At 41.1% G+C, this 27,837-nt stretch overlaps 8 protein-coding genes across 8 annotated transcripts in view; 4 read left to right on the top strand and 4 right to left on the bottom strand.

Moving 5' to 3' along the window:
- The window catches only part of LOC108570193 (protein deadpan), a 2,638-nt gene extending 2,201 nt beyond the window's left edge, over window positions 1-437 (top strand). The window contains exon 5 of the mRNA XM_017931997.1: window positions 80-437. Within this exon, the coding sequence (XP_017787486.1) occupies window positions 80-437 (358 nt within the window). The remainder of the gene's footprint in view (window positions 1-79) is intronic.
- Window positions 438-3,974: 3,537 nt separating this feature from the next.
- LOC108570143 (protein I'm not dead yet-like) lies at window positions 3,975-7,059 on the top strand. The gene is made up of 8 exons (XM_017931933.1): window positions 3,975-4,127; window positions 4,205-4,585; window positions 4,857-4,915; window positions 4,973-5,285; window positions 5,904-6,046; window positions 6,150-6,244; window positions 6,328-6,611; window positions 6,680-7,059. The coding sequence occupies exons 1-8, from the start codon at window positions 3,975-3,977 to the stop codon at window positions 6,965-6,967; spliced, it is 1,716 nt and encodes a 571-aa protein (XP_017787422.1). The 3' UTR covers window positions 6,968-7,059.
- A 110-nt stretch (window positions 7,060-7,169) lies between these two features.
- Window positions 7,170-7,971, bottom strand: LOC108570207 (PAXIP1-associated glutamate-rich protein 1A). The gene is made up of 3 exons (XM_017932010.1): window positions 7,863-7,971; window positions 7,622-7,782; window positions 7,170-7,519 (listed from the first exon to the last, which is right to left on the bottom strand). The coding sequence occupies exons 1-3, from the start codon at window positions 7,929-7,931 to the stop codon at window positions 7,291-7,293; spliced, it is 459 nt and encodes a 152-aa protein (XP_017787499.1). The 5' UTR covers window positions 7,932-7,971; the 3' UTR covers window positions 7,170-7,290.
- A 1,079-nt stretch (window positions 7,972-9,050) lies between these two features.
- LOC108570204 (gustatory receptor for sugar taste 43a-like) lies at window positions 9,051-11,469 on the top strand. The gene is made up of 7 exons (XM_017932008.1): window positions 9,051-9,220; window positions 9,285-9,501; window positions 9,593-9,974; window positions 10,068-10,160; window positions 10,232-10,514; window positions 10,592-10,742; window positions 10,832-11,469. Exons 1-7 carry the CDS (start codon window positions 9,051-9,053, stop codon window positions 10,985-10,987), a joined length of 1,452 nt encoding a protein of 483 aa, XP_017787497.1. The 3' UTR covers window positions 10,988-11,469.
- A 118-nt stretch (window positions 11,470-11,587) lies between these two features.
- Window positions 11,588-17,413, bottom strand: LOC108570201 (myotubularin-related protein 4). The gene is made up of 15 exons (XM_017932005.1): window positions 17,355-17,413; window positions 16,167-16,481; window positions 15,901-16,087; window positions 15,627-15,805; window positions 15,354-15,555; window positions 15,091-15,281; window positions 14,771-14,966; window positions 14,504-14,689; window positions 14,258-14,422; window positions 13,889-14,139; window positions 13,386-13,793; window positions 12,891-13,197; window positions 12,681-12,782; window positions 12,318-12,502; window positions 11,588-12,210 (listed from the first exon to the last, which is right to left on the bottom strand). Exons 1-15 carry the CDS (start codon window positions 17,408-17,410, stop codon window positions 11,886-11,888), a joined length of 3,255 nt encoding a protein of 1,084 aa, XP_017787494.1. The 5' UTR covers window positions 17,411-17,413; the 3' UTR covers window positions 11,588-11,885.
- Window positions 17,414-18,730: 1,317 nt separating this feature from the next.
- LOC108570205 (protein OPI10 homolog) lies at window positions 18,731-19,917 on the bottom strand. Its single transcript, XM_017932009.1, has 3 exons — window positions 19,814-19,917; window positions 19,237-19,366; window positions 18,731-19,161 (listed from the first exon to the last, which is right to left on the bottom strand). Exons 1-3 carry the CDS (start codon window positions 19,841-19,843, stop codon window positions 18,731-18,733), a joined length of 591 nt encoding a protein of 196 aa, XP_017787498.1. The 5' UTR covers window positions 19,844-19,917.
- Window positions 19,918-21,083: 1,166 nt separating this feature from the next.
- The window catches only part of LOC108570202, a 16,056-nt gene continuing 9,302 nt past the window's right edge, over window positions 21,084-27,837 (top strand). The window contains exons 1-14 of the mRNA XM_017932006.1: window positions 21,084-21,199; window positions 22,611-22,759; window positions 22,833-22,993; window positions 23,507-23,580; window positions 23,667-23,776; window positions 23,866-24,080; window positions 24,193-24,301; window positions 24,509-24,603; window positions 24,694-24,757; window positions 24,835-24,913; window positions 25,001-25,234; window positions 25,412-25,517; window positions 25,606-25,834; window positions 26,012-26,081. Of these exons, the coding sequence (XP_017787495.1) occupies window positions 22,851-22,993; window positions 23,507-23,580; window positions 23,667-23,776; window positions 23,866-24,080; window positions 24,193-24,301; window positions 24,509-24,603; window positions 24,694-24,757; window positions 24,835-24,913; window positions 25,001-25,234; window positions 25,412-25,517; window positions 25,606-25,834; window positions 26,012-26,081 (1,528 nt within the window). The 5' untranslated portion in view covers window positions 21,084-21,199; window positions 22,611-22,759; window positions 22,833-22,850. The remainder of the gene's footprint in view (window positions 21,200-22,610; window positions 22,760-22,832; window positions 22,994-23,506; window positions 23,581-23,666; window positions 23,777-23,865; window positions 24,081-24,192; window positions 24,302-24,508; window positions 24,604-24,693; window positions 24,758-24,834; window positions 24,914-25,000; window positions 25,235-25,411; window positions 25,518-25,605; window positions 25,835-26,011; window positions 26,082-27,837) is intronic.
- The window catches only part of LOC108570203 (GPI transamidase component PIG-S), a 10,441-nt gene continuing 9,787 nt past the window's right edge, over window positions 27,184-27,837 (bottom strand). Inside the window, exons 8-9 of the mRNA XM_017932007.1 lie at window positions 27,422-27,837; window positions 27,184-27,337 (exon numbers count right to left, since the gene is read on the bottom strand). The exon at window positions 27,422-27,837 is cut by the window's right edge and continues 142 nt beyond it. Of these exons, the coding sequence (XP_017787496.1) occupies window positions 27,232-27,337; window positions 27,422-27,837 (522 nt within the window). The 3' untranslated portion in view covers window positions 27,184-27,231. The remainder of the gene's footprint in view (window positions 27,338-27,421) is intronic.

Below are 27,837 nucleotides of genomic sequence, written 5' to 3'. Positions count from 1 at the left end.
CTGCCGCTACGTCCGCCAACGCTTCCGTTTCCGCTCCCATTTCCGCTTCCGCCCCCGTCTCTACGTTCGCAAGTAGCGCAATGTCCGGCTCGAAGCCGAGCAAGAGTCCGCGACTCGAGCAACCGGATCAACCGCTCGATTTCACCACCACCTCGAAAAAGCTGAGAACTAGCACGAGAACTTTGCCATCTACCGCGAGTAACCTCGAGCATCACGTTCAACAGCAGCAGCAGCAGCAGCAACAACAACAGCACCACCTCACAGCCCGTTTATTACCGACCGAGGGAGGATCAGTGGTGGTCTCGCACTCGGAAGACAGACCGTCCAGTCGTATGAGCGGCGAATTCGTCACGGGGATTCGTTCCCCGTCACCTCTTCCGCAGCAGCAGCAACAGCAGCCTGTGAAGGACGAGGAAGGCATGTGGAGACCTTGGTAAAACGTTAAACATAGGAAAAAAAACCCGCGTACCCCTCTTAACAAGCCCACACGTGTGGAAAAAATAAAAGACAGAAAACTACTCCCGGGCACGTGACTCTATTTCGTGACCTATGCAAAGGGAGTTCAAGTAGTGAAAGTTGGGGTGAGTGGTATGTGTGCGCGAGTGTGTCACTTATTCTCGTGCCGTTCGAGAACTGTGACAACTCGACGGAAAAACGTCTTCTCGAGTCGAACGACGGACGATGCGATTCCGCGGCGTACGATCGTTTACATACAGTGTCAGTGACCGAAAATTACGACGTACGCGCTTTTGTTGCCACGAATTCTACTACGAGCTGGTGGTACTCTACTGTTTCGTTTGGTGCTTGAGAGTGGAGGAAGGAAGGAGAACGTATTTGCTATTCGGGGAAAAGGGGGAAAGATACTTGTGCACGATTTAACGACGTTTCACGTAACCCGTTCGAAGGGTTGCGAAGTGTATTAAAACCGGTGTATGTACATGTATATGACAAATATCTGACGCACGTTGTAGAATGCGAGCAGCGAGAGGATGTTTCGCGCATAATACTTTATTCCGCCGTCGTGTACATAGCCCCGATTGGAATTATAATTAATGCCGGATATAGATTTATTTTGATGTTAACTAGGTGTATATGAGTACGAGAAAACGCAGGCGAAGAGTGCATGGGAGAGAGAGAGAGAGAGAGAGAGAGAGAGAAAGAAAAAAGATGCGAAAGTGAGGGCGAATGCGAATGCAAGTCACAGCCTGTATGGTACGTGTTTTGAGAGAATGAGCGAGTTCACGTTCTAGATGAACCACACAGTTTTGATCCAACTTACCTCTGTAATTGCTATGTTGAGAATCGAAATTCCTTATTCAATGTACTTAGACATCGGTCAATATAAAACATGCATACTGAACCACAAACCTTTCCATTATTTCCTGCGTTCCATTTATTTCCTGTCACCTGTCGCGTTCCTTACCTATGCTCTCGTTCAACACGCGTAAACCGAACGCGTCTTCGGTCCAACACGTCCTCCTTCTGCTCCTGCAATGAAATTCGGTAAAAGCGGTCACTACTATTTACACTTACCAGACGTTAGAACAGAGTGACGCGTACACGCACACTGACGCATCGACTCCACGATTTCGCGGTTATTCATCGGCAAAGTCTGACCTCTCTCTCTCGAGCTCCGCGCCGTCGGCTGCTGCGTGTTACAGCAATTTAACCACCTGTTACGTCGGAACTCGTGTCGTACTTTCGCGCTTTTCTTTTTCGCGAAACACGCGAGTACTCCGCGCATCGCTCTAACCTCTGACATACCGTCTCTCCTCTTCCAATTGTACCCTCGTACGCTGCGAAAGAGCCCACAGTGGGGAGGGGGATCACCCCCCTCTCTCACTCCTTCTCTCTTTCCCATGCACGCACACGCCCACACGCAACCTTGCCAACGCTCGAGTAAAATTCTTTTAAGAAAATCCCCTTCCTTATCCTTCACGCTTTTCAGTTACTTTTGCACCGAAAACTAGAATGTCGGTGTTTTCTTCCGATTCCTTATACTCCACTACGTTTATTCTTTCCGTTTACGGATTGTTCGTTGATTGATTGATTATCGATTCGATGATTAATTTTGAAGTGACGACGCTGTTCCTACGATGAACACCGACCTGTTACACTTCCCAGTATAATGAGTAAAACAGGCATACACTCAGAAAAAAGGAGAGAGAGAGAGAGAGTGGGAGAGAGCAAAGGTTCTCTTTTCTGGTTATGTGTCAGAGAAGGGTAGGGAAGAAACCGCGAACGACACTAGCGCCATCTCGTGTTGACCGCATAAAGTAACGACTCGGTATCAGGAACATAGAATGGAAATAGTGCTATTGCGTGAAGGTATTAGACGAGGAGCGCACGAATCTGCCACAAGGACAGGGAGAAATATATCCTATTGGTCCAGACTCGCCGAAGCTCCACCCCCTTGAAGATAAATTCTTCACGCTAAGGAAAAATCGTTAATTACTCATGATCCACGAAGAATTTCTGCATTTTTTGCATCGAATAACCGTTATTTTTGGTTACCAAGGGAAACATGAATTGTTCGTAAAAGAATATCGGTTCTTTTTGGCTATGAAGCTACAACGACTGAGCATAGACACGAGTGGCATACGGTTTAGTTTCTTTATCCTAAGGAAAACGCTGGTAAGAATTGTAGGAGAAAGTTGCTGAATGATCACGTACCATGACGCAAGTATGAAACCGCGAGAAACGAAGAAGTGACGAATATTCCCGCAGATGATTCAGTCTACTGATAACTAATTAATTCAAACTAAAATCTTTGGAAAAATTTTGTAGGAAAGTAATTAGATATTTGTTCTTGATTGTACCATATCGAAAGCATAGGAACTTTGATAATGAGTCAATGAAATCGATGAATTTTCTTAGCATAGTCGATATCACCTTCTGGATGGGGCGTAGCCTAATTACGGCCGGGCCAGTAGGAAAAGTCTTCTCTCCCTATCCTCCTCTCACAATCCTTGCTTCTTGTCTAATACCTCCAAGCACTTTCTACTCTCCTAATACAGAGCCGTCAGTTTGCGCGGACAAACACAACATGGCAAATTGTACCACTCGTTCTCCTTGTCTGATAAATACATCTGCCATCTTTATCTAATATACCTCCATCCACATTCTATTATGCTATTAACCCGGAAATTTTCCCAGAGCAGGATTTCATTCATGCACGCGAAAGCTACCCGTTTCTAATTCACTGTGCCTCCTCGTCTACTACTCGTTCCTTTCCCTTTCCATCTGAAGGGATGGAGGAAAGAGATAAAAGGATTGACGGAAAAGGGGGCGGTGTTTCATCCTGGGCCTCCAGTGGACCCGTCAAGTAAGGCTTTCTAAGGAGGCCCGTGCCCACCTCAAATTCTTCAACCTGAAATTTTGTAGAGCCGCCTGAAGTAAGCAATATAATAGACGTTAGATAACTTGAAGATGGGTAATTGGTGTAAAAAACCATGCATGGGCATATACGTGCAGGAAAATTTTCAAGAACTGCAAAGCGCGGGAGGGACAGGATGGACTCAGGTCAGAAGTTATATACATATATACAAACGGGAGCCTTTATAAGAACTAGCGAGAATTCGTGGTTAGTCCGTTCCTCTGGTGGCAGAACTTAGAAACGTCGCTACACATCTTATCGTGAGTATCCATAGTATGCATATACAGAGCTCTCTATAAAGAGCTCTGTTTTTTATTCTTCTCCCCAAAAATTCATTATGAATCGCACACTGGTTGGCGATTGGTCTGATAGAACAATATGCGAAGAGAAATAGGAACGAGACACTGATGCGTTCATTTTCAAAGCATCGTATATACCAAATGAAACCAATTGGTTGAACAGGCTGAACAAAAGAAGGTGGACAACGCGTGCGTAGATACAAACAAGCGATCTCAAATGGAAAGAATATTTCTCTGCGTCGAAGAACAAAGGAGAAATTAGTCGTTCGTTTGGATAAACGAAAAAAGAATTGGAGGATATGGCGACGAGAGTAGGACAGCAACAAGAAAATGTGTCGGAGGATAGTATACTTCTACTAACGGGAAAATTTCTCAAGACGTATTGGAAAATACTGTTCGCGGTGACGTGGGCAATATTTCTCTTACCGTTCTTTATAGTCTACAACATACCGGTACGTATGTTATATTTAAGCAGAGAATAAAAGCCATTTTCTTACGGTGATCTTACAAGTTGAGTGTACGACGACAGGAAACTAGATGCGCGTACACCATACTACTGATGGCTGGATATTGGATCTCAGAGTGCTTTCCAATGGCGATTACGTCGTTGATCCCGGTTGTGTTGTTTCCATTGTTCGGAATACTGAGCACAGCGGACACTTGCAGCTGTTACATGAACGATACCATAATGGTCTTCATAGGAGGTCTAATCCTCGCCGTAGCTACTGAGCATAGCAATCTCCACCTAAGGATCGCTCTAGGAGTAATGAAAACGGTTGGATGCACCCACGGGAAATTGCTAGGTGGCCTCTGCGCAGTAACCACTTTCATATCCATGTGGGTTTCGAACACAGCTGCCACTGCCATGATGGTGCCTATCATATTCGCGGTTCTCACCGAATTGGAACAGGTTCGACACTATATCTTTACATACAGTATATACATATGCATATGTACATCTGTACGTATACATATCGTGGGATTGGGGCTTCCAACCAAACTGCACGAGTAAGAACGAGGAAAAATACAGAGGGCGCGTTTGCGTATTGCGCAGAGTCCCGGCTTTACCAGCCGGAGATCACGAGATCGCCCGAATTTTTCCTCGGCTCCTATGACATGCATATACATGGGAACTTTTTGCCTTGGAGAGCATCCTTAGCTCCCTGGCTCGTTCTTCTTAGGCTGGACTCTGCCGTGTCTTCGAAAATAAGCTGGATCCGGAGAATCCCGGGAAAGAACCGTAAGTAAGATCGAATGTGACACTTGAGAAGAGAAGAATAGTTTGAACGATGTACAGGGAACAGTACCCGACGAAAGTGACGAAAGCATACTTGATGGCAGCGGCGTACTGCGCAACTTTTGGCGGTACTGGAACGATCGTGGGAACAGGGACTAATCTTACGTTCAAAGGGATTTACGAAAACACCTTCCCAAATTCGGAGGGTATTAACTTTACGCAGTGGATGATCGCCTCGATGCCGCAAATGATCGTTAACACTATTCTAACGTGGCTCTATCTTCGCATCGTCTTTATGGGATACCTCAGGCCGGGTAGCAAGGATGCTCAACTGGCGACTATTGGCGAAGAAGGCGAGGCAATTACAAATCGGGTAACGAATCTCTCATCTTCTTTCTCAATTTCTATCGTATGTATATACCTACATATACAGTCGCGGTCATTAATTTCCGGCCACCTTTAGAACGATATAACTTTTTTGAAATTGAACCAAATGATTTGAGGTTTTTTGACAGGTTAGAAAAATTAGTTTACTAGATGACGTGACTCAAAAATTTTGAAAAAATTCCAATTTGTGGGAATCGCGAAGAAAATTGTAAAGGTTACTGTTTACAATTTTTTTATCTAAGCTTGTTGTGAAAATTTAAAATATACCTTTCTAGATTTATGTCAATTATATACATGCTGCAGAATTTCATAATAATAAAGTTATATAATGATCGCAACTGTATATGAGCCACTCAGAAGCCAAAATGACTAACTTCATAAAATAAAATTTATTAAATTTGTTTTATTTATGAAAAATTAAGCACCAATCATGTGCTCTGATACTAAAATTGGAAGAATATGAAAAAGGGGAGTTAATCATTTTAATTTCTGAGTGGTTCGTACATATACGTATTTTACAATTAGTGTACGTCTACTGATCGATTGATTTTTTTTCTTTCCCCCTTCAAACAGTACTGTTTTTTTCTTTTTTGCCCGTTTAAAGGTGATACAGGAAAGGTACAAAGAACTGGGAGGAATAACATTTCACGAAGCATCCGTTGCCACTCTCTTTTTATTCTGTATATTTCTCTGGATATTCCGAAAACCAGGCTTCGTTCAGGGATGGTCCGAGGCGATCACGGACATGTTAAATATCATTTTACGCGATTCATTCGCTTCTCGTCAGTCACACATACACACACACGCACACACTTATACACCTTTAATCAATTCTGAATCTCGTTGACAGAGCCGTCCGGGACTCAACGCCCGTCATATTAGTATCCATCCTAATGTTTTTCATTCCGAAGAATTTAAATTTCCTACGTAGCTTCGACAAAGATCGTGAGTACTCAAAAACTCGAGTATAGAAAGTATTGACTTTTTACATTGAATACGCTCTCGTTTTCGACTAATTTTCCGTGTAGCCACAAACAGACCCAACGTATCCTCCGAGGGTCTGATCACGTGGGACGTAATCCAGAAGAAGATGCCTTGGAGTTTGATGTTCCTATTGGGCGGCGGTTTCGCGATATCCAGGGGCAGTATCGCTTCATGCCTGGCCAAGAGAATGGGCGAAGCGTTGGTACCGTTGAAAAGCTTGCCTCCTGTTTTAATTCTCTTCTTCGTCTCCCTGTTCGTGGGAACTATAACCGAGTTCACTTCGAACGTTGGTATCGCGAACATTACTTTGCCGGTGGTCGCACAAATGGTAAAATATACATAAATAGTACCTCTTAAATGTAATCACATATTGGTCACGTATTTGATTGGTTGCAGTGTGTCGCGATGGAGATGCATCCGATGTATTTAATGGTACCAGCCACTATAATGTGTTCGTACTCTTTTCGATTACCGGTTGGTACACCACCGAACGCGATCATAACGGTCGTCGGACATATCCCGACGAAATGGCTGATGATGGGAGGCTGCGGTCCTTCCCTCTACGCTATCGTGGTCCAAGGATTATTCTTCATCACTTGGGGCACTTTTATCTACGACATCAACGAATTTCCAGCCTGGGCTAAAGAAATCCATTCGTCCGATGCAAATTCCAAGTGCAATTAAATTTTTTTCACTTTCTCACATTTCTCCTAAGCTTGTTACACTTATGTATTTGTTAAATAAATTTTACCACATTTGGAATATGCATACACCGCGTCAATACCATACATACATACATACACGCATAGGGTGTTTTCAGGTAATTAAAACGTAATCTACGTAATTAGAAGAAAGAGACAGGGTAGTGAGTAATTGAAACGAAATTGCGCATAGATATGCGTGCGTGTCTTCTCTGATGCGTGTGTACGTATCCGAAGAAAAATGACACGCGTATTTCGCTGGTACGGTCATATTGGTCGCAACGCGCGATATTAATCAACCGCCGGTTAAGTTGGTGGCTGTGTTTTCGACACAGGCGACTCGCTCTTTTTCGGGCTCGAATTGATTTCCTGCTGTTCTAATCTACGATGTCGCAACATGGTGGAGAGCACACCGTTGAAACTGGCTGTTTTCTTCTTGGCGCTTCCTTTCGGAGTACTTTCGCCTATTCTACGAACCGGTAATCTCGGCGACGACATTTCGTCCATGAAATCAAAGTCGGACTTTTCTTCCGTCCTATGGAACGAACGTAAAAAAGGGATCGTAACAGAGAAAACTCTTACGAAGAATACGAAGAGCCACCACTACGGATTAGAAATGCACATCCTCTCAACTCACTTGTACTCTTGCGACCCGTTATCTTGTTGACGATTGTTTGACAGAACAGGAGAAGGACCTCTTCTACCAGGACATTTCCACTCCAGTTCCAAAATTCTGTTGTTCGCTTCGAGGGCTTCGATCAACGTTAATATATCGTCGGGCTTCAAAGTCCATTCGTTCTAAACCAATCGAAGAAATTCAATTGAAGGGAACTGCGCTAAAGAACTGTATTCACGCGATTCCCAATCTTTTTATTCACCTTTCCATCCATTTCGTATTTCTCGTCGTCCGAGCATTCTACCGACCAATCTTCCTCGTTGCGTTCCATTTTTTCAGCGGAAAAGTTGGAAAGACGTAGAATCCTTGCAATACAGAAAGAACCTAACCTCAAAGGGAAACTTGTTCTGCTAACCTCTGCCTTCGATAGCCTGCACGATCGTAACCACGAAAAGAAGTACAGCTTCTTTACCGACAGGTTCGAGTCTGTGATGGTCGGTATACGTTGGCGCGTAAATTTGAACGGAATTCTTCTACCGTCGTAAAATCCACGATTGACGGATGGGCTGAAGGCAACGTCAAAGAGAACACGCGCAATGAAAAACCAACGAACGAATGTTCTTTCCCACGATCTTCACCTCGTAAAACGCGATCGAACAATGTAGTAAACATGACAATATCATCTCGAATGCTTATCACGCCGTTTCATCGCGCGCGCGATACAGATTGAAAGTAAGAAAAAAAAAAACGTGGGATGAAACGAAACTATACTGGCACCGTTTATTCGATACGATCTTATTTTTTTTTCACCCTTCAATAACAAACGTATTCCTATTAGAGGGGTATAACGTGTTAATAGGGGTATAACTAGAAAAGGGCGCACGTATTTTAGTTTCTTAGGAAAATCAACATCGCTTTAATATCAACGATAATTACCTGTCAAGAATCTGACAAGAATGAATGTATATACCATCCAGACTGATATCTGGTATAATGTGCTTTAAATGACTGTATAGCTAGAAAAGGAAACATACAGGGGGTGGAAAAGGAAGGAGACTATGCCGTCGCAAATATCGCAGTATTTTCTTCGTTGCTCTCGCGAACGCGCTTGAAAATCATTCCGTATTTTCATTTCAACTCGTTGCCGCGTTCTCCTCCGTGAAATGATAATACTCGAGAAATCTTTTCGCAACGAAACTACGTGTAACGATGGATGAAGAGGACCATCGATGAAACACCGAGTACTTTTTCGTATTTCACACCAGTCCCACGTGACGTGTCTCCGTTTCGTTTCTGATCTTGATTTTAAGTGTCGTGAAAAAAAACAAAAAACAAAAACAGAATATAGGTAATATCAATTAGAAGCGAATTTCTACGTACAGCAGGGTGATCCTTACTTTTCCAACTCTTTTTCGTCCCCAAAACGAAGGAAAAATTCGTTGGTTCCAAGATGGAAGTGAAATCGGGAAGAAGGAAAATTCCGGCGCACTGTGATCTCTACGGAGCAATGTTCCCGATATATTATCTCGGCAAACTGTGCGGTTTGATTCCAGTCAGATTCGTGGTGAACAGTTCCGGAGGATGTCAGGCTCGTTCGAGTATCTTAGACCTCGCCTACAGGTAAGAAAGAATCGAAGGAAGATTCGATTGAATAAAAGAATATACGGACTAACGCGTTTGGTAGTTTATCTGTGCTAATATTGCTTCTCGGTACGGAAATTTGGGGATTGTGGCGAGACCTGAAAGACGGCTGGGAGCATAGCACCAGACTGAAATCTCGAACAGCAGTGATAGCAACGTGTAGCGACGTTCTTGGTGTAATGGGTCTAACCGTAGTCTGCATCGTCGGCTCTCCTTTCCGCTGGAAATACCTGCAAATCGTCGTAAATAAATTAATCGAGGTGTCTGTGTGAATTGTCTTCTATTAGTTTCTTCTCCGTTCGTGCTTCGCTCTAATGACACGTGTATCGACTACCGATTCTGTTGTTTCAGGTGGATGAGAAGATCGGTCTACCGATCACAAAGAAGAGTCGGAGATTCACGATTGTCCTGATAGCGTGTAGCCTCGTCTACCTATGGTCCGCTTCGATTCTCGACTTTTACACGTGGAGACGGAAGACGAAAGTTCACGAAACAATGCCGGACAAAGGTCCTATCAATTACACACCCCTGTACTTGATGTACACCGTGATCATCTCGACCGAACTCCAATATACAATTGCGACGTACAACATAGGACAACGATTCGTGTGTTTAAACAACAGTCTGAGAAATCTGTTCAACAGCGGTAACGACGATCACAACGACAACAATAACGAGAACAACAACAGCAACATTACAATGATCAGTTATTTTCGAAAATGTGCTGAAACAGGTAAAATACGAGTATATGTACGTATGAAATTGCTGATTTTATTTCGTTTTATCCATCAATCGTGTATACATATGTATATGTATGTATATCCAGCTGATGACATTCGCGACAAGAAAAGATGGAACATCGCAACGCAAAAACGGCTCGTATTCGACAACAGCCACGGAGTCCCACGAAAATTCGATGGTAAACTGACGAACGAATGGTAAAATTTGAACGATTTCGCGCATCGCATGTTCTTTTTTTTTTTTTTTCAGAAAGTAAAACGTACGTAAACAGTATATCCGAATTGATAATGATTCATTCTTCGCTCTGCGACACAGTCTCCCTTATAAACAGCACATTCGGTATGGTGATATTGGCCGTCACTGTAACCTGTCTGCTACATTTGGTGATCACACCGTATTTCTTGATCCTGCAAGCTGGCGAAAAACACGAATGGATATATCTGCTCGTTCAGGGCGGATGGTGTATCTTCCATATCACCAGAATGCTGATAATCGTTCAACCCAGTTACTTCACCGTCGCGGAGGTAAAACAGTTTGAACAGGAAGCAAGATTAGACACAGATGGAGAGAAAGAACACTCTTGATCGGTTTCTGTTCTCAGGGAAGGAGAACGGCGATTCTCGTTAGTCAGTTACTCTCGCGTAGCTTCGAAGCAAACGCCCGACGAGAATTGGAGATATTTTCACTTCAATTGTTGCATCGACCTCTCGAGTTTACAGCCTGCGGCCTCTTCCCTTTGGATAGAACTTTAATAACGTCGGTAAGGGAGAAGAAAATCGTGAGGGGAAAAAAAAACGAAAAAAAACAAACAGTGTGCTCGGATGAAAAATGTACGAAAGTGTGTTTTAGATCGCGGGAGCTGTGACGACATATCTCGTGATACTGATACAGTTTCAAAACGCGGACGACACGAAAGGCGACTTTGACATAATAAAAAACGCATCGCAGATCCTGAAGAACGTTTCGCCGCTTCAGAATCTCACTGGATTAAAAATCACCGCGTGAAATGAGACCGGAGGGAACGGACAGACAGAGAGCGAACAAGAGAGTGAGAGTAAGAGTGAGAGAGACGATCGAAGATTACAATAATGACATTTAATATTCCAATTCTCGTAAACAGCGGTAATATACAAATACAAGTTACTCGTGTCGTAATCCAACTACTAATTGTACAACGAATCGTTTCATCGATCGGTCGACGAATAATTAAGAGCGCACCTCGTACAGTGTTTAAAACTAGACGTGTCAGTCACAGCCTATCCAAAATATTCCTCGGCCTCGTCTTGCTGTCCGTATCTCTGATGAGGGGATAAGATCTCTCCTAAAAAACGGGGAAACTTGAATAGTCTCGTTCGAAGAAGCCAGGTATCTCGTTGAATCAAGTTATACTCTGGTACATGGTTGTACATAAAGTATGTGCAACCTCTCGTATACTGCCACGCGTTTCCTCCCACCCTCTCTCTCACTCACGCACGCACGCAACACACGCATTCTCTCTCACCTATCTATCTATCTATCTATCTATCTATCTATCTATCTATCTATCTATCTATCTATCTATCTATCTATCTATCTATCTATCTATCTATCTATCTATCTATCTATCTATCTATCTATCTATCTATCTATCTATCTATCTATCTATCTATCTATCTATCTCTATCTCTCCGATGCGCTATACACTTTTCTTCGTACAAATTATTACTCTAGTAATAAATATTGGATTGCTCCAAGTGTCCTAATTGGCGGCTATGTCACGCGCGCAGTATATCATACGCCTGGTCGTACGGACATGATGGATGGTGGTTGAGAGTACGATACACTTGGCATCGTCGAAAGCCAGATTAGAAACCCGAATGCTACGAACGTTCCTTGTCGAGCTTCCTCGCTCGCGTGACCATCTTCAATTTGCTGTGGCTGCTGTAACAGGAGGAGGTTGTGCTTTTTGGTGCGCAACCTGCAACAAGTTATCGCAACAACTGTCCTTCGTCACGTTTAAACCCTTCGATCGATCACAACTGACGAAACTTTCGGAATTGGACGACTGGAGTTCCGGCTCGTTCTCCCCTTTGCTCTGATGCCGGGCGTTGCTGCACTGACAGGGACTGGTGTGCCGGTGAAGACGGGAAAAACACTCGCCGCAGACTCTGACGGGATTGTAGAGCTGCTCACTGGGTAGCGGTGTTGAGTTTTCGGAACAATCCGCGCAAAAGATCTTACCGCAGCTTCTGCGATGATAAAATTTCACTGTACGCCTGTATGAACTACGCGACCAACTTCCTATCGACTCTACCAACTACCGACTCGAAAATCATAGGAACACCGATCACTATACCTGCAGTGATGTTTACGCCTTCCCAGCCAGAATTCCGTGTCGCACCCCATGCATCGACTCACCGCGTGATCCGGTACCCATAGAGTAGGAGCTGGACCTAATTCCTCGACCGCTTCCCACGACATGTCCGATGGTAACGATTCTCCATGATCGCCAGTACTTCCTACCGAATCGGGTAACGATCCCTGGAACACGTGATCCCTAGTTTTTCATTTCCTTTCTTATCCATTCTTTTCCCTTCCCTTTCTATTTCATTATCTTTTATTTTCCTTTTCCGTATCTTTTCTTTTATTCACTAATGCAACTAGAGATCATTTTCGTATAGCTTCCCGATCGGGTAGAATATGCTATGAATCAACTCACGATATCGTCAACACGATCGGTCTCTGCGTTATGATTACAAACTTGCTTGATCAGAGCCATTCTGGTCGTGTGTAATTCCTTCCTCAACGCTTCCTCCTTCAACTGAAACGTAACGAAAAAAAGAAAAAGAAAGGAAACAATGTCGTGATCGTTCAATTCGAAACTTCCCCTTCTCCTTTACCACTCTGTACAATCGAGCGAAATTAGTACCTTGCGCTCCACGATTATTTGTTGCACGCGCATCTGAACGTCGCAATGTATTACGGGAAGACCATCGACATCGTCCAATCTATCAGGATTATCTGGCGGTGCCGCGTGCTGGCAAGTCGGCGAAGCCGGACAAACGCTACTAGGTGTTCTTGATATTAGCGGTGCACTGGTGTCGCTAATGTCGCTACCCTCGTTGTGATTCTGATTGTGATTGTAACTGCGACTGCAAGAGCAAACGGTTCGACTGGTCGCATTGCTCTCGATCCAGGGCGATACGGTGTCCGACGGCGAATTTTTCTGCGTTCTGCTGCTCGACAAAAACCTTTTGTTTCTTTCTTTCGTTCGTTCGTTGGTTTGTGTTCATTCGTTTGTTCGATCGATCGAATTTGGATTTTCGCTACTCGGGCTCCGCTTTTTGCCTCGAGATGATCAATTTCATCTTATCGCTTATCAGATCCGCGCTTAATCCTCTATTATACACGCGCCGATACTTACGTTTCTTTATCGGCTGCACCGAGTAAAGAATCGTTGCTGGGTATTAGCGTGTCCGTTGAACTGTCTACTGATGGATTCACCGGTGAATCGTTCGAGGCTTCGTTCGTTGTCCAAGTCGTCGTGCTCGTACTCGTGCTCGTGCTCGTGCTCGTGCTCGTGCTCGTGCTCGTGCTCGTTGTCGACGTGGTGGTCATCGTGTTCGTCGTCGTCATACTCATCGTCGCCGTCGTTGTTGTCATCGTCGTGGTCATCGCGATAGTCGTTGCCACGTAATGATACGTGTCATCGTCCAGATTCTCCGATAGATTTCTCTCCACCGTGTCGTCATCGACGATTTTACAATCTTCCACGTGGTTTGCAGTAGCCTTCTCACTCGTCTCCGTATCGAGTGTTAAAGAATCGAATTTCCTGCACAATCGTGTCAAGTAATGCATCTTGTTATTCCACTACTGCTATTGCTACGTTCTATTTAAAACACGAAACGAAATAAGACCGATGATTACTTTTCCATCGCAGCGCTTGGATCGCTGAGTCGACGGTGAAGATAGGCCGCATGATCGGGGGTGTGCATCAGATCGCCGTACGAACGAGTTTTGGTCATTTGACCCTGCGGTTCCTCGTTCTCTCCACCCTCGATATCTATCATCCTCACTCTCTGTTTATCATCTCTAATACCGAGGGAAGATTCCATAGAACCTAAATATACTTCGGACCACAAAACAAGGTCCCGTACGTTACAACTTGGCCATAATACCTGATGAGAGAAAAACATCGATGGTATATAAATGGTATGCCTGAACGCGAGTCTACTACGATTAGTCTATTCTTGTATAGACTATTCGTATAAGCATGATATGCGAAAAATGTCCTACTTGATTCTTCAACGGGGAATATAAATGATTTACAAATGAACTGGAGTTTAGGAAACGCCAAACCGAAAATGTACGCTCCCGTATTCTCAGCTGTAACCTTTCTTGCCTCGTATTGAAGAGAAACGTGCCGAAAAGCTGTGAATACGTATGCTGTGCAAGTTTCACCTGAAATCAATCGATTACGCGTGTTCGATTAATCGAAATCTAATTAAAAGATTCACGAACACATATAGTAGATATACTCACAAGGTAGGCTGGCGACATTTGAAAACTGCACTTGAACTGTAAGGTCAGCTGATGTACACAGTCGAGCCACTGAAGAAATACTGGGCATCGCTCGTTAGGGTCTTCGTACCCAACCGTTTGTCCGCAACGATCCGCAAATTTGTGCCCAAAGTCTAACCATTCTCTTTCGCATAAAACTTGGAATCCCTGGCAATGATTAAGCCGAATAACGGTACGATTATCCAGTGGAAGAAACAAACAAAGAAAGAGCAAGTACCTTTCGCGTACCTCCATAGTTCGATAATAAGGATCGAGAAGAATTTGTGCCAGAGCGACTATCTGAGGTGTTCTGTCCCAGCCATCGCTACAATGAACCAGCACCGGTCGACCGTCTCTTTCTATCGTTGACGCTACAGTCACTGCTGCCCGTAACAATCCAGACATGTGTTGTAACCATCGTGTCCCTTCCAAAAGACTGAGCCAACTGTGTACACCACAGAACACAACACATGAGTAAATTACATCCTACTGCTATCACATGATGCATCGACAGCAATGCAACAGAGAGCGAAAGAAAATTAAGTACGAATATCTATGTATGTATTTACGTGAGTTGGTCCGCGTCCGACGCGCATAGCTGTCTCACCGCGTGGAAACTCTTTCGTATCGAGTGAATATTTGGTAAATTCATGAATTGTATGTCGCAACTCGGATAATATTCAGGACATTCGCAACCACCACCGCGCGCTCTATTCGCGACAGCGGTTGTGTATGATCTGGCGTCCACGATCAACACTTTCTGTGAACAACGTACGTTCATTATCAATTCGTTTTATTAAACGATCCTACCTTAAGAATATTCGATGCTCACTTTCGTACTATTTGTCGCGACGCGATCGTCAGCAGTCTCGGGGAAAATGATAGAGGAATCCACCATCGTCGATTCACCTTTGTCATAGGAACATGCATCCGAAAGGGCTTTCAGCAAACTTTCGTCCTCTGCGCTACGCCAACCAAGCCATCCGACTTCTGGTTGACTACTTCGTGCTATTACCGCGCCATTATTCACGTGCCTTTAAAACGATAAAAAACGTACAAAAAAGTGGTACAGCTTAATGATGCAACTCATTTTCTTTCCAACTACCTCCACACGACCGCTGGAATTCGTCGAAAACTTCGAAATTTCGCCGCAGTCTCCAGAATATTGTCGGAAATGCAAGCAGGAACTAGAAGCAATGGTGGATATGATGGGCACATGCGATAATCTTTATTGATTTGGCTTATACGCCATGTACCGTGCAAACTAAATTTTAGTCGTTCCACCTGAGAAACAAATAAAGAAAATGATCGAATTACGAATCAAACTATTCAAACTATCAAAATGATAGTTAATGTTTTCAACTGCTAGAATCACTCACTTCTGAACTAAAAGTAGTAGTGTACAAAATGTTATCTTTTCCTAACTTGGAGTTATCCTTTCCTTCCTCTATACTCCAAGCGTAGTACGCAAAAGCAAATATATCCTCTATGTTCTTTCGTGGATAAGTCACTTTGTGTAATCGCTTGAACCACTCCAAGCAATGTTCATTTGTAGAGAAGGCACAACTGAACATATTAATATGTCCTCTTAATACGTCCTCTGTCTAAATTAAACAGTAACCAAAACAAAACCAATGTCTCATACCTCAGTGAACGGGCATCTTTACAACCAATATGCAAGAAGAAAATCTCTTTAACCTCCAACTGCTCTATCAAACCCAATGGAATATTGTAACATGTCTGACTTAATTGTAAATAGAGTCTGTAATTGGAAAGGGCCAATACTCCATCTGATGTACGTCCAAGTGCTACTATAGATTCTCCACTTAAAGGTGTAAATGGGACTGTAAGCGTTTCGTCCTCGCATTCAAAATGAGCATGCTTGGGAAATAACTCGGAAGCATGTAAATGACAAATAGACTGCAAACTGGTTGGTTCTTCAGAATTCTCCATCTCCACACTGTGTGACACATCATACAACCAAATTTCATTCTCTCTTCTTAACGTGATATGTGTAAATTGTGGGCTGAACTTGAAACCAGGTTACTCAAACTTATTAAATTGTATCCTATCTATTTACCCATCTGTACTGAAATGCATATTTCATAATATTATACTTATTTCACGCGTTTCAATAAATTCGCGTAACCGTAAACATACGCAGACGATAATTTTTTACTGGTTCCAGTGTCGTCTATTTCGCCAAATGATGGCTGCGTGATCCTTTAAATTACAGCTACATTGTAAATTAGTTAAACCTATTCCGAATAACGCGATTCAAAAACGACAAATATGATATCGATACGGCAATAAGCCGAAAGGACAATGAAATTTACTACCACTTATCAATTTATGTTGTTTTAAAACAGTACCATATGCAAAAATATCTTTGGCATAAAAGCAAATATAGAAAATATACAAAAAGAAAGTATTATCCTTGTAGTTCGTTCAAAATTGTCATCTAAATTTAAAAGGAAATTGATCGTTTTTCTTTAATAAGAACCAATTGTAAACCCGTAAATAATAAAAACGGCGGAAAAAGTGAAATCTATGAATAAAATTTGACAAATCTATCGAACCAGTAGAATCTTTTCGAGTCGTTGTCGACATACGCGTATCCGTGATTGTCGAGAGGTGATAATTCTACGGCCGTGATTCAATTGTACACGATTACCAAACTAAATAAAACTGATACGTAAGAAGAAGCTGCGAAAACGTTGAAAGATTAGAAAACCTTAACGAAAAAAACGATCGAACATTTTTTTTTCCACCTGTCTTTTCTAGTGAATTGTATTAAACGGTGGACAAGATCAAAACAGCGACGATGTCTTACCTTGGATTGCGAAGTTTCTCCGCGATGGACGATATCCAACCGTTTTGATACTTCATACAAAATCCATAAACAATCGTTTACACAAGAAGTACAGCGAGGACATTACTCAACCGACAGAGAGAACATTTCCCCGTGTAGAAAAAGATATAGCGATTTTGATTTCAAGCTTGACAAGTACCACAGTTTTTTAGATTTTTCGATAGATACGTAGATAGCTTACGGGATAAATGATTCCACACTAATCTTATGCGAGCCCAATCCAAACGCGATCACTTTTCGTTACGGCGATTGACAAGAATGATCAGCATCACGGGGAACGAACTCCATTAATCGAATCGTTTACCTTTATCCTTCGTTTCTATTTATTAGACAATAGTATCGCGAAAAATTCAATTTCCGATTAATTTTTACGAAAGATACTCGTTCTACTCGATGTGAAAGTTACACTGACAGATTAGTCTCTATACGCAAATTAAGCTGCTTTTTCATTGCTCGATATTTTTCTTAATGACAGTTTCCAACGAACGAATTTTTTCGTAAAACAATCAAATCATTGGTCATCATAATGCTCTGTGTATTTTAGACGAAGGAAATGTTCCCCACTTCTTAAAACCAATAACAAAAAGGAAAAAAGAAAAAAAGACAAATGGTATAAATAAGATACACGTACTATATATATACTTTCAAAGGAATTTTATTGTGCAAACACGCATTACTGGATCTTAATTTTGTGTTCCCATAAACGCAGAAAGAACGCCATGGCGTGTATCTCTCGCTAATCGTTCCTCTTACATTTCTTTTGTAATATAACACATTCGCTTTGTCATAATTGTTTGTAATTGTTCATAAATTACACGCGAATAAATTTAAAATTCACGCACCCGCTTGTTGCATTATTTCGATCATACATTCGTCTTTTCCTTCGTCATCCCCGAACCTTCGTTTTTTCTTCTGTGTTGTTTCTTTTCTATATTACCACGTATATTATTGTGAACTAAAAGTATTTACACTTTCGTAACATTTTGCAAATGTGATTTGTGAAACGTACAACGACCGAAACGAAAATGATACAACAGCTATCTACTCTTCAATGACGAGTTCGAAGAAGAAATGCATGGTTGATCGTAACGATGAAAATGCGGTGAATGTTTACAGAAAATGCTTGCATGTAGAGAATGTTGCATAACTAGTAAAATATGCAATAGCGTCATAGTTACTCGTATTATTATAGTACTGTTCTTTGATAAGAGAATATAAAAAGTTTAAATTTGCGCACGCGATGCGCCGCATTTCGCGAACGTAAACACGAGCGCTGAAAAATTGACGCCTCGCTATGCAAAATGCAAAGAAGCTATCGAGAGTCAGTCACTTTCTCATCATGCTTTCCAAAAATTTGGATTTTGTTGCAATCTCCTTTCAAAAGTCTCGTACCATCCCTGGATAGTTGATAGAGGTACGAAGTTTTCGGTTGGATTTGATGTCATTTGTGCTTGAGTCACCGAAAAACTCGATACATAATTCAAAAAACTAGTAAGCATCTTCTGAACAAATTCCAAAAACGAATTTGACATAGCTTCTGTCACTGTGGCTGCCTGTTGTTCTATGGCCACAATAGGTTCCACGGAAACTCCTATTTGTGCAACATGGGAAATCTTGCCCACACCAAAGATTCCTAAGTTGCTGTTCTCAAATTCATGATTTTTCTTTAAAGTGGATATCTTGAATATAGCAGATGGCTTAGCATTCGAGATATATCCAAGAAATTGCCAGTTTGGTGGAGCAGTTAAATCTGGCCAGCTGAAATATACTGTAAGAAAATCAAATTTCAGTTATTAAATAGAATAACATTTCTGCATTTGCTATACAGTAATTGTATACATACCTGCACCACCTGTCCCATCAGGAAATGGTATAGTACCCGTAAGAAATACCACGATGTGATTTATGTTATCTGCATCAGGAACAGTTATTAAAAATTGATTTTCTCCTATCTGCTGGAAATCTGTTTGCACCTATAAAAAAAAAAGAAAAAAAAATTGAATATTTACACTTTTATATATATTCTAAATACTTATATATGTGGTATGCATATTTTAAAGAATGTAAAATTGTTGATTGAAGTATGAAGAAATCTAACTTCGTCGACACTGTATTATCATGTTCGATTAGGTGTAAAGGTACTCGTGTCAATCTGACGACAGAAAGGGTAAGACGGGGGCGGGGCGTGTGGGGGAGGGACACTACTAAAAGGTAACAAGAACAAGATACGAAACAAAACGACAAAACACTTATAAAATAGGAAATTGCGATACAGCAACGGAAAGCATCATCTCAAGCATGAACGTTAAATAATCGCGTTAAATGATCACAGAAAATAATCAATTCATATTTAATTGACAATTTAACATCGAAAATGAAATACAATGTCTCTATTTCCATTGAGAAAGATTTATACTTACGAACCGACCAGATACAATAATACCAAGCATCTTTATGCCGAGTCTAGATCATTCTACCGCCTTCTCTTATCACGTTATACCAGAAAATATTCGGTACGTACAGACCGTCGTGACACCGTCCAAACATTTACGACAACCGCGAGAACGATGTTTATCGCAGTGTATATACTGTATAGAGTAGAAACGTGCTGTGGCGAATGAATGCTATATTCATAAAGGTGCATTTTCACGGGCACGAATTGTTAAATTTTTTAAATCGAAATAAAGGTAAAACGAAACGGTATAATACAATTGAGACAAAACGAGTTTTCCTCGATGTTTTCTTTGCTAGATAATTTGTTACTTTTTTTAATCGCTTTCCACCCACTTCCTGTTCACTAATTTTCTCTCTGCACGCAATTTCAATATATAAGGCAAAGTACCGATTAAACTATACCAATGTGCCACTTGTTGAAAATTAATACCATGCTATACGATTCGATGTTATATGTATATATTCTAAACTATACAATTAATAAATCCCAGAAACGGTATACTTTTATAAATTCGCATGATTATTCATAATTTGTGTATTATGTGCAATCTGAAATGATCCTTTTTGCATGTTATTTTAAGCCATAGTTTCATTACATTGTATCCTTCAATTTGCAAACAGTAATAGACAGTGGCATCGCAATTACTATTTGTAATTTTATAAATGAACGTTCAAAAAATAATTGAAGGGGATATCTTTTATAATTTAAGAAGGTTATTTTTGTTACGCTAATTCTCAAATCCATTTTTTATTCACAAGTATGCATATTCTTCGTATCGTGTATGTATGTACATACATACATATATACACAGCGTTGTTGAATATCCGTTTCACGGATTACTTCTATTATGTTTTTGATTACTTCTATTATGCGAATGAATGAATAGGTGGTCTAGATAAATGTTGACCAGGTAGAGTAGAATGTTGAGTAATGTTAAAGAAAAGATTAAAGAGGCGTATTGTGTTGTTCAGAGTGATGATATCATCTTTATCTTTTTATAGAGAAAATCAAAATATAACGTAAAATGAAACGCGTACAGATAGTATAAAATCAATGACGTCAGTGATTTCATTATGATTCTGTTGATCTTACGACAGATCACGGATCATTGAAAAAAGCTAGCTTTTGCTCACACTGGTGTTCAGCAGAAGGTTTTCCGTAGTCATTCGATCATTGCGTAGAAATAGAAGGCGATAAAAGAAATTCACGTGGAAGAAGGTGTTCGCAATCGTTGCGAGTAGATATTGAGGATATCGTGTGTTAAAATAGGTATAAGACTGAATCGGTGAATTGAAAGTCCCTGGGTGGATGGTGATGGCGATGGCGATGACGATGGTGCGACAGTGCGACGGTGAGAGCAAACCTCTACGAAGTTCGCTGTGTGTGACATCACGCTTCATTGTTGGACGTTTACGTCATCTCGAGTCTGGTTAAGTCGGTGTGCGCGTTCTACGGTAGTGTACACACGCGTATGGACTAGTGGCGGGAAGTGATAGAGACGAAAGAGGCGAAAAACACGCGAATCACCGTTGCGACTGCGCGAAACATGTTGGACGTGTCGTTTTCTCGTTAAATCGAAATTATTCTTTCTTCTGAATAGATAGTTTTGCCTTTTATTACGACCGCGACGATTCGTCATCGTAGGGAAAAAATAAAATGGTAGAGAAATAATCGAAAACTAATTAGGCGTAAAAAAGAAAAGGAGAGAAAGGGTATAGGGGGACGGTCGACGAAGGGAGGAGAGTGAGGGTAACTAAGAAGGATAGGGAGGAGAGGGTGAGAGAAAAAAAGAGAGAAGGTTCAAAAGGTGGAAAAGGAAAACGATACGAAGCGCGACGTTCAACAGTGGTAGCGCTGATTTGTGATTTCATCGACGGTTACTGATTTCGAGGGAGCAAGGCGATGTGAATCGAGTATTGGTGTGCTTTCGAACGATAGAGTACTATTCGCGCGGTATCTTCGCGATATTAGAGAAATTCTCATCAGTATGTAATTTAATTGCGATTCATTCTTAGTTGTGCCTCTTTGACGACGCGTTCTTACATTTTAAATATAACGGTGTATAAATAAGTATGAGCAATAGCGGGAGTGCACAATCGGAGCTCTCACCGTTCATTTTTCCAAAGGATCATAGTTTGATCGTCGTGTATTTTATTCGCGCTTGAGAATTGTAGATGAATGCACGTGAAATGCAGTCGGAATCGATGTTTTTGCCTTCGAAGTTTACCACATATGTTTTTCGTGCGTGGGCATGCAGCACCGAACTATCGTCAAGGTTAGTGTGTCTGACAGGCTCTCCATCGCCTCGCGAACTTATGCTAGTTTTCAGTGGGTAGCAGTGAGTAGCTGCAGTAGGTAATTAAATAGTGCACTCTACGTGTGTGTATGTGTGTGTGTGTATATGCGTACATGCATGCATGTGCGTGCATGCTTGCGTGTACGTGTTTGTTAATACTGATACTACATTTTTAAGCTCTTTGAGTATACACTACCTCATACTCGTACGGTGATATCCTTTCTATATTTCCTTCCATACAAAATATCAATCAAAAAGTAATTTGAACATTTCTCTGTATTTACCATGCTTGGAAAATTTTTCTCGATTCGTCGTTCGTTTTCTTTTCGAAGATTAAAATTATTTTAACAATGCTAATCAGTCCCATGACAATAGCGTGTAATGTGTACTCTTACTATGATGTACACGAAAAAGAAACGTGTGCATAAAAGAATAAATAAAATATGGCGATTTTCTTTCTAAATAGGAAAATTCAAAATTCTCCTCTGTTGGACGATTAAAGGATAAATGTATTGGATGGACATAGATTTTTTGTTAAGCACGAATCATTTTGAAGAATGAAGTCTACTTGTATATCTATTGCAGTTTACATCATCAGATATCGACAGAGTCAATGTAAGCACAGTTTTCATCTATGCATATTCTTAGTTATCTAAATTTCTTAGATAAACGTGTAATTTTGTTGCAGGGAAAAGAAACATACGTAATGTTGTTACGTGTAAACTGGGTGAAAACGTGCAAAGTGTGGCGACTTATTAAAAATTACTTGATCATTGGTCCTTATGCTTATATAATGCTCCAAGAATTTTACATCTTTGTCATTGAATTGGCACGATTGTGCAGACGAAGGTAATGCAAATATTCATGTTCCTTTAACTTGTTATCTCTTGGAATTATACAACAAAAGGAAACATGTTGCAGGCTTAAAGTGTGTCAGATGGTTGGTTATAATTAATCACAGCAAAGACAGTTTTCCAACGATGCAGCGTAACGTGCTTTTCCTTGTTGCAAAAGGATTTGATATTTGGAAGTATGTTTAGTAATACAATATTGGGTATCTGAAGTTATTTGGTAATCAAATGATTTTACCATTACCACACTCTAACCAAAATCCAATTTGATTCTTGGTCTTTCTTGAAAATAGTAACTTTTAAACAATCAAACAAAGTACAAGATGAATGAAAAATATGTACATATATATATATACATATGTAAATGTGTATGTGTGTATGTATATATATATATCAAATCCTCTTGCAAACTGGTTAAAGATTGATATGTATAGTTCGAGTGTGATAATATCACTTTAAATTGTAAACCCCGATGTTCCATTGCGATTGATTCGTGTACATGTAATTTCAGAACAGCCGCTTCTATGAGTGCCACTCGCCCGTTACACTGTGATGGAAAAGATACTAACAACAAAAGCGGTTCAAGTGAGTGCAACATTTGTACCTTACATAGGTATAATTTTACGCACTCCGACGCGTATCGCAGGTTTACGATGTTTATGCTTCTTCAGATAGAATGGCATATGAGGTATTTCTGGGTGGATCTTGTAATCCAACCACATGGAGGTCAGAAATAGCAATACCGGCTCTACAGAGACTTGGAATCACGTATTACAATCCCGTATGTACATTGGTGATCAGCATTAGTTAGCTTAAAGTGTACATTGATATGTAACAGTGGTTGGTTTTAATTGCAATAACGTATTTCAGCAAGTATCGCAATGGGGACCGGAACTGATAGCTCAAGAATACGAAGCGAAACAAACGGCAAAAGTATTACTGTTCGTAATCGATAATCAAACGCGCAACAGCGCGGGAATCATCGAAGCAGCTCAGTTGGCAGCTACTCGCCGCGAGTCTTTAATACTTGTTATTTATCCGTACCGTCAGGGTCAAACAATACTTGGCGAGACTGTATCTATGCAGTAAGCGTTCCTTTGCTCTTTTTTTTTTCATCCTTTTTCTGATTTTTCTATCGTTTCGTCGACAAAAATCGGTAATAGATAGATTTACGAATAAATACTAATTCTTGTTCAGAGAATATTACGACCTGACGAATGGATTGCTAGTACTTCAGTATCTGATGGAGAGACAGAGGATACCGATATTCGAGAGTGTATCGGTTGCTCTGAATTGTACGTCCAAGGTATATATATGTGTGTGTGCGTGTGCGTGCGTGTTATTCATTATTATTATTAAAATTCGGCATACAATACATACATATAAGAGAGCGTAAATGACCGTAAAAATTGACCGTACAGTTGGTGGTGGTGTATCGTTAATAAGTAGCGTTAAATAGCGACGCGAAATAATTAGTAGCGTAATTGAAAGGTACATTTAGTATCGATCGTAGGTGTTACGGGAGGAGATGAACGTGCAAGATCTGCATTCCGAAGATGGCACTAGACCGATTAAATTATCATTCTGTCAGAATGGAGTGGACGCGGTGTAAGGCTTTTTCGATAAAAATACGTGTGTATACACGTTTTTGCAAGCACGATCGTGGCGAATATTCGATTTTAACCTGCTCTTTTGCAGTATGCTCAGGGAAATTTTCAAATCCATGGATATCAACGACAGTGGAACGGTGAATCTGGAAGAAGTAAGTATTTTATTCAATTCGGTTTAGTCTAGAGTTTATTTCATTTGAAGGTCGATTAAGGAATGTTCGTTTCGCAGGCTTGGATAGCGTTACAATCGCGCATGAAGTGTAACGTTACGTCGGTATCAGAGCTTCTAAATGTTGTGAACAAATCGGGTAATAAACCTTTTCGCACGCGTGATACTCGGCGAGATTCGCTGAGGGAGTACGAAGAGAGAGAATGATTTTTCTATTCGTTTTCAGAAACGTATAGGACGTTGATAGACGATGGATTTCCAGCGAAGCGAGATCCGACGGAATTGCGGATAAACTTTGAACAATTTTCCACGTTGGCAGAGTCAGCGTCGTCGTGGAGGACGAAGAGCAGCAACGGCGTCTCTTGTGAAAGTGAGATACCTTCAGTTTGGAGTATTTTATGTAGGAAGGCATCGAAATTTCTTCGCAGAGCTATCGTGCAACCTTTTAACCGTTTCCTAGGTATTTTTTATTCTCAAAAATTTCCCATGATCCGTAATTTGCGTGTACGAATTAGTGAACAGGTCGTAAGAAGAGGCGTCACACGCATGCCTCGATTAAAATTATCATCGCGCGAAAGCGTTCGGAGTAATTCGAAGTGTGTGTGTGTTCGATTCGTTGGATCGTTGAACTTTTTAGATTGGACCAATTCGTTTGTGCCAGAATCGGAGAAGAGAGACTTGTACGTGGGAGCAATTGGTAAAGATCAGTTTTGGTTGGAAACGACCGCCGCACCCTCGATCGAGTGAGCATTCGAGATGTAACGTTCTTTCAATTGTCACCATTAGACCAATGTCGTTGTAAGTTTACATGTAAATTGTTGCTCGTTTTAGATCGATGGGATTATCATTGTATCGATTAAGCCTGAACGAGTACAACGTAAAGGTATTACCACAAGAATTGCAGAGGATGAAGAATTCGCGATTAATATTGCTGATCGTGCCGCAGCATTCGCGTGGTATCACCATAATGGCATTGGCAGCTCACCTGATTGGGTTACGCGCAAAATTAGTCCTGTGCGTTCAAACGCTTCCCGAAGATTGCGTAGTTTCTGGTGAAAAGGTGAGCGTATTTCTTTTTCCTCTCGTTTTTCTTTTTAATTATTTGGAACTATTATACTTAAATTATACTAGACTACATATACTTATATGTATATCCATATGTATGACCATTTTCAATCTGTTTCGCCGCCTCTGTGTATCCACGTCTATATAAAAAAAAAAAATTGTTTTCCTTCAGCTAACCGAACAAGCCACGAAAGACTACAATCGAGGAAGAATGTACCTGTCGGACTACGCGACGCGCGAAGGTGTACCTGTTTTTCAGAATATCACAGACGCTTTGCAACATGCGATACAGCTAGTTGAACGTCTCCGTTGATCTTCTTTTTCTCCTTTTCCTTTTTCTTCTTTTCTCTTCTATTCTACTTCACTTTATCTTCCTCTGTTCTGTTTTTTTTTTTCTATTTCTTCTCTGTTTCGCTTCTCCTTCCTATTTTCTATTTTTTCATACGTTTTTAAGCGTTTCGATTCACCGATTAATTTATTTTTATCGTTAGCGATAATGTTCAGCTACCGATCGAAATGAAGGAAAGCCAAGGTAGCGGTTGTTGTTACGGTAATCGTGGTATTTTGCACAACATATTTTCCCGATCTGTCGGAGTTAGAAAATGCTTGTGTTTAATCGAAGGTTGCTCGTATCGAGCGAACCGCGCGGGGCGAAGTGCGCTGCTTTGGATTTCAGTGAGATTTCTCGCAGTCGGTAGTCGAACATACTTTTTATAGTAATTCAACTTGATAATTTTGTAACCTTTTGGTAACTGGTTGAGGATTGATATACGTGTATTGTACATAGATTATTAGTTGTTTCTAACGATCTAATGATAATTAATTTGGAATTTGGTAGAAAGAATGGCCGAGTATGCGTGGACGAGAGTGATGTGTGCGTAAGTGTGTACAGAGGACGTGTGCGTACTTGTGTATACGAACAAGGAGCGTTTTCCTAGCGCTACGTTATACCGTGTTGTACGCTGTGTGCCGCGTATTACGGATCCGTAATTTATCTGTGAACCACAGAATTTACGAGGAAATTGTAATTCTAAACACGTATATGTACAACAAGAGAAGGCAGGAGAAACAAAAATGAATGTAGCTGTACGTAAAATACCTCGTGGTCTCATTTGACGCTCGTATCGTTGCAACAGTTTGCCCATCTCGACGCACATTTTCCTCTCTTTTCTTCCTTTCCTCTTCAATCCTTTTTCCACTCCATAACCTCTACCACTATCCTCTTCCTCTCTGCCGTTTATATAACTTGGCAACAACATTTTCTTTGTATAATAAATGGAAAGGAAAGAAAAGAAAAGAAAAAAGAAAAATATTGTTTTTATTTGTGTAACAATTAGCTGTGCCAGTGTAAAATGGAATGCGTGATACGTCGAACTGAAAAATGTACGTTTTCTATGCGTTACTATTTTTTCGAGGAGAATAATATCGATAAATATTTTTTAGAGAAAGTAAAACTGGTACCATGGCTGGTAAAAATAGAGGCGTGTATACGGCGTACCTGAAGTCAGAAAAGAGAAAATTAGATGAAAGAGATTTTCATCGGGAGAAAATTGAGGAGGAGGGTACCGCAATACCGACTTACTTTTGGTCCTCGGGAAAATATTGCAAAGCAAATAGCGTTGGATCGGAAAATGCTGCTTCTGCGGTAACGAACGCTTCTTTGCTCAGTAGGAAACCTTGAGCTAGATCGCCCTCTGCTAATCGTTCAGCCGAATTTTCCACCAAACGCAACGCAGTCTTTATTCTATTCCCCACGACATCGGTCACTACTATGTTACCAATTTCTTGGAGTAGCTGAGCGATCGACTGTAGGGTCAATTTGGCCGAGGTGAGCTGTTCGATCGTGCGAACACGTAACAGCGCGTCCACTTCCCAGTCGCGCAGTTTCAATCCTACCGAAGGGACAGTTGTGACGCCATGCAAGAATTTCTGAAAAGCAAAAGACGAATCATTCGTTTGGATTAGAGTAGGGTAGACAGGTGGGAGAGGTAGCTGGTT

Source organism: Habropoda laboriosa, unplaced genomic scaffold (assembly GCF_001263275.1).
Source record: "Habropoda laboriosa isolate 0110345459 unplaced genomic scaffold, ASM126327v1 scaffold80, whole genome shotgun sequence".
Lineage (NCBI taxonomy): Eukaryota > Metazoa > Arthropoda > Insecta > Hymenoptera > Apidae > Habropoda > Habropoda laboriosa.
Note: the sequence above shows the minus strand (reverse complement) of the source record. Positions and strands in the feature narration are given on the sequence as shown.

What these genes read in the sequence shown, in the direction of transcription:
- LOC108570201 (XM_017932005.1), bottom strand. Translation starts at nt 17,410, where the DNA reads ATGAAGTATCAAAACGGTTGGATATCGTCCATCGCGGAGAAACTTCGC. An exon ending in GAGAAACTTCGCAATCCAAG is followed by an intron (nt 16,482 to 17,354) that starts GTAAGACATCGT and finishes TGTGTCACACAG; the next exon opens with TGTGGAGATGGAGAATTCTG. An exon ending in CTTATTATCGAACTATGGAG is followed by an intron (nt 14,690 to 14,770) that starts GTACGCGAAAGG and finishes AATCATTGCCAG; the next exon opens with GGATTCCAAGTTTTATGCGA.
- LOC108570143 (XM_017931933.1), top strand. Translation starts at nt 3,975, where the DNA reads ATGGCGACGAGAGTAGGACAGCAACAAGAAAATGTGTCGGAGGATAGT. An exon ending in GAGAATCCCGGGAAAGAACC is followed by an intron (nt 4,916 to 4,972) that starts GTAAGTAAGATC and finishes AACGATGTACAG; the next exon opens with GGAACAGTACCCGACGAAAG. An exon ending in ACGTAGCTTCGACAAAGATC is followed by an intron (nt 6,245 to 6,327) that starts GTGAGTACTCAA and finishes TTTTCCGTGTAG; the next exon opens with CCACAAACAGACCCAACGTA.
- LOC108570207 (XM_017932010.1), bottom strand. Translation starts at nt 7,931, where the DNA reads ATGGAACGCAACGAGGAAGATTGGTCGGTAGAATGCTCGGACGACGAG. An exon ending in AATACGAAATGGATGGAAAG is followed by an intron (nt 7,783 to 7,862) that starts GTGAATAAAAAG and finishes CGATTGGTTTAG; the next exon opens with AACGAATGGACTTTGAAGCC. An exon ending in AACGGGTCGCAAGAGTACAA is followed by an intron (nt 7,520 to 7,621) that starts GTGAGTTGAGAG and finishes TTCGTTCCATAG; the next exon opens with GACGGAAGAAAAGTCCGACT.
- LOC108570204 (XM_017932008.1), top strand. Translation starts at nt 9,051, where the DNA reads ATGGAAGTGAAATCGGGAAGAAGGAAAATTCCGGCGCACTGTGATCTC. An exon ending in TCGAAAATGTGCTGAAACAG is followed by an intron (nt 9,975 to 10,067) that starts GTAAAATACGAG and finishes ATGTATATCCAG; the next exon opens with CTGATGACATTCGCGACAAG. An exon ending in ATAGAACTTTAATAACGTCG is followed by an intron (nt 10,743 to 10,831) that starts GTAAGGGAGAAG and finishes AGTGTGTTTTAG; the next exon opens with ATCGCGGGAGCTGTGACGAC.
- LOC108570205 (XM_017932009.1), bottom strand. Translation starts at nt 19,843, where the DNA reads ATGCTTGGTATTATTGTATCTGGTCGGTTC. An exon ending in TTATTGTATCTGGTCGGTTC is followed by an intron (nt 19,367 to 19,813) that starts GTAAGTATAAAT and finishes TTTTTTTTATAG; the next exon opens with GTGCAAACAGATTTCCAGCA. An exon ending in TGATGGGACAGGTGGTGCAG is followed by an intron (nt 19,162 to 19,236) that starts GTATGTATACAA and finishes ATTTTCTTACAG; the next exon opens with TATATTTCAGCTGGCCAGAT.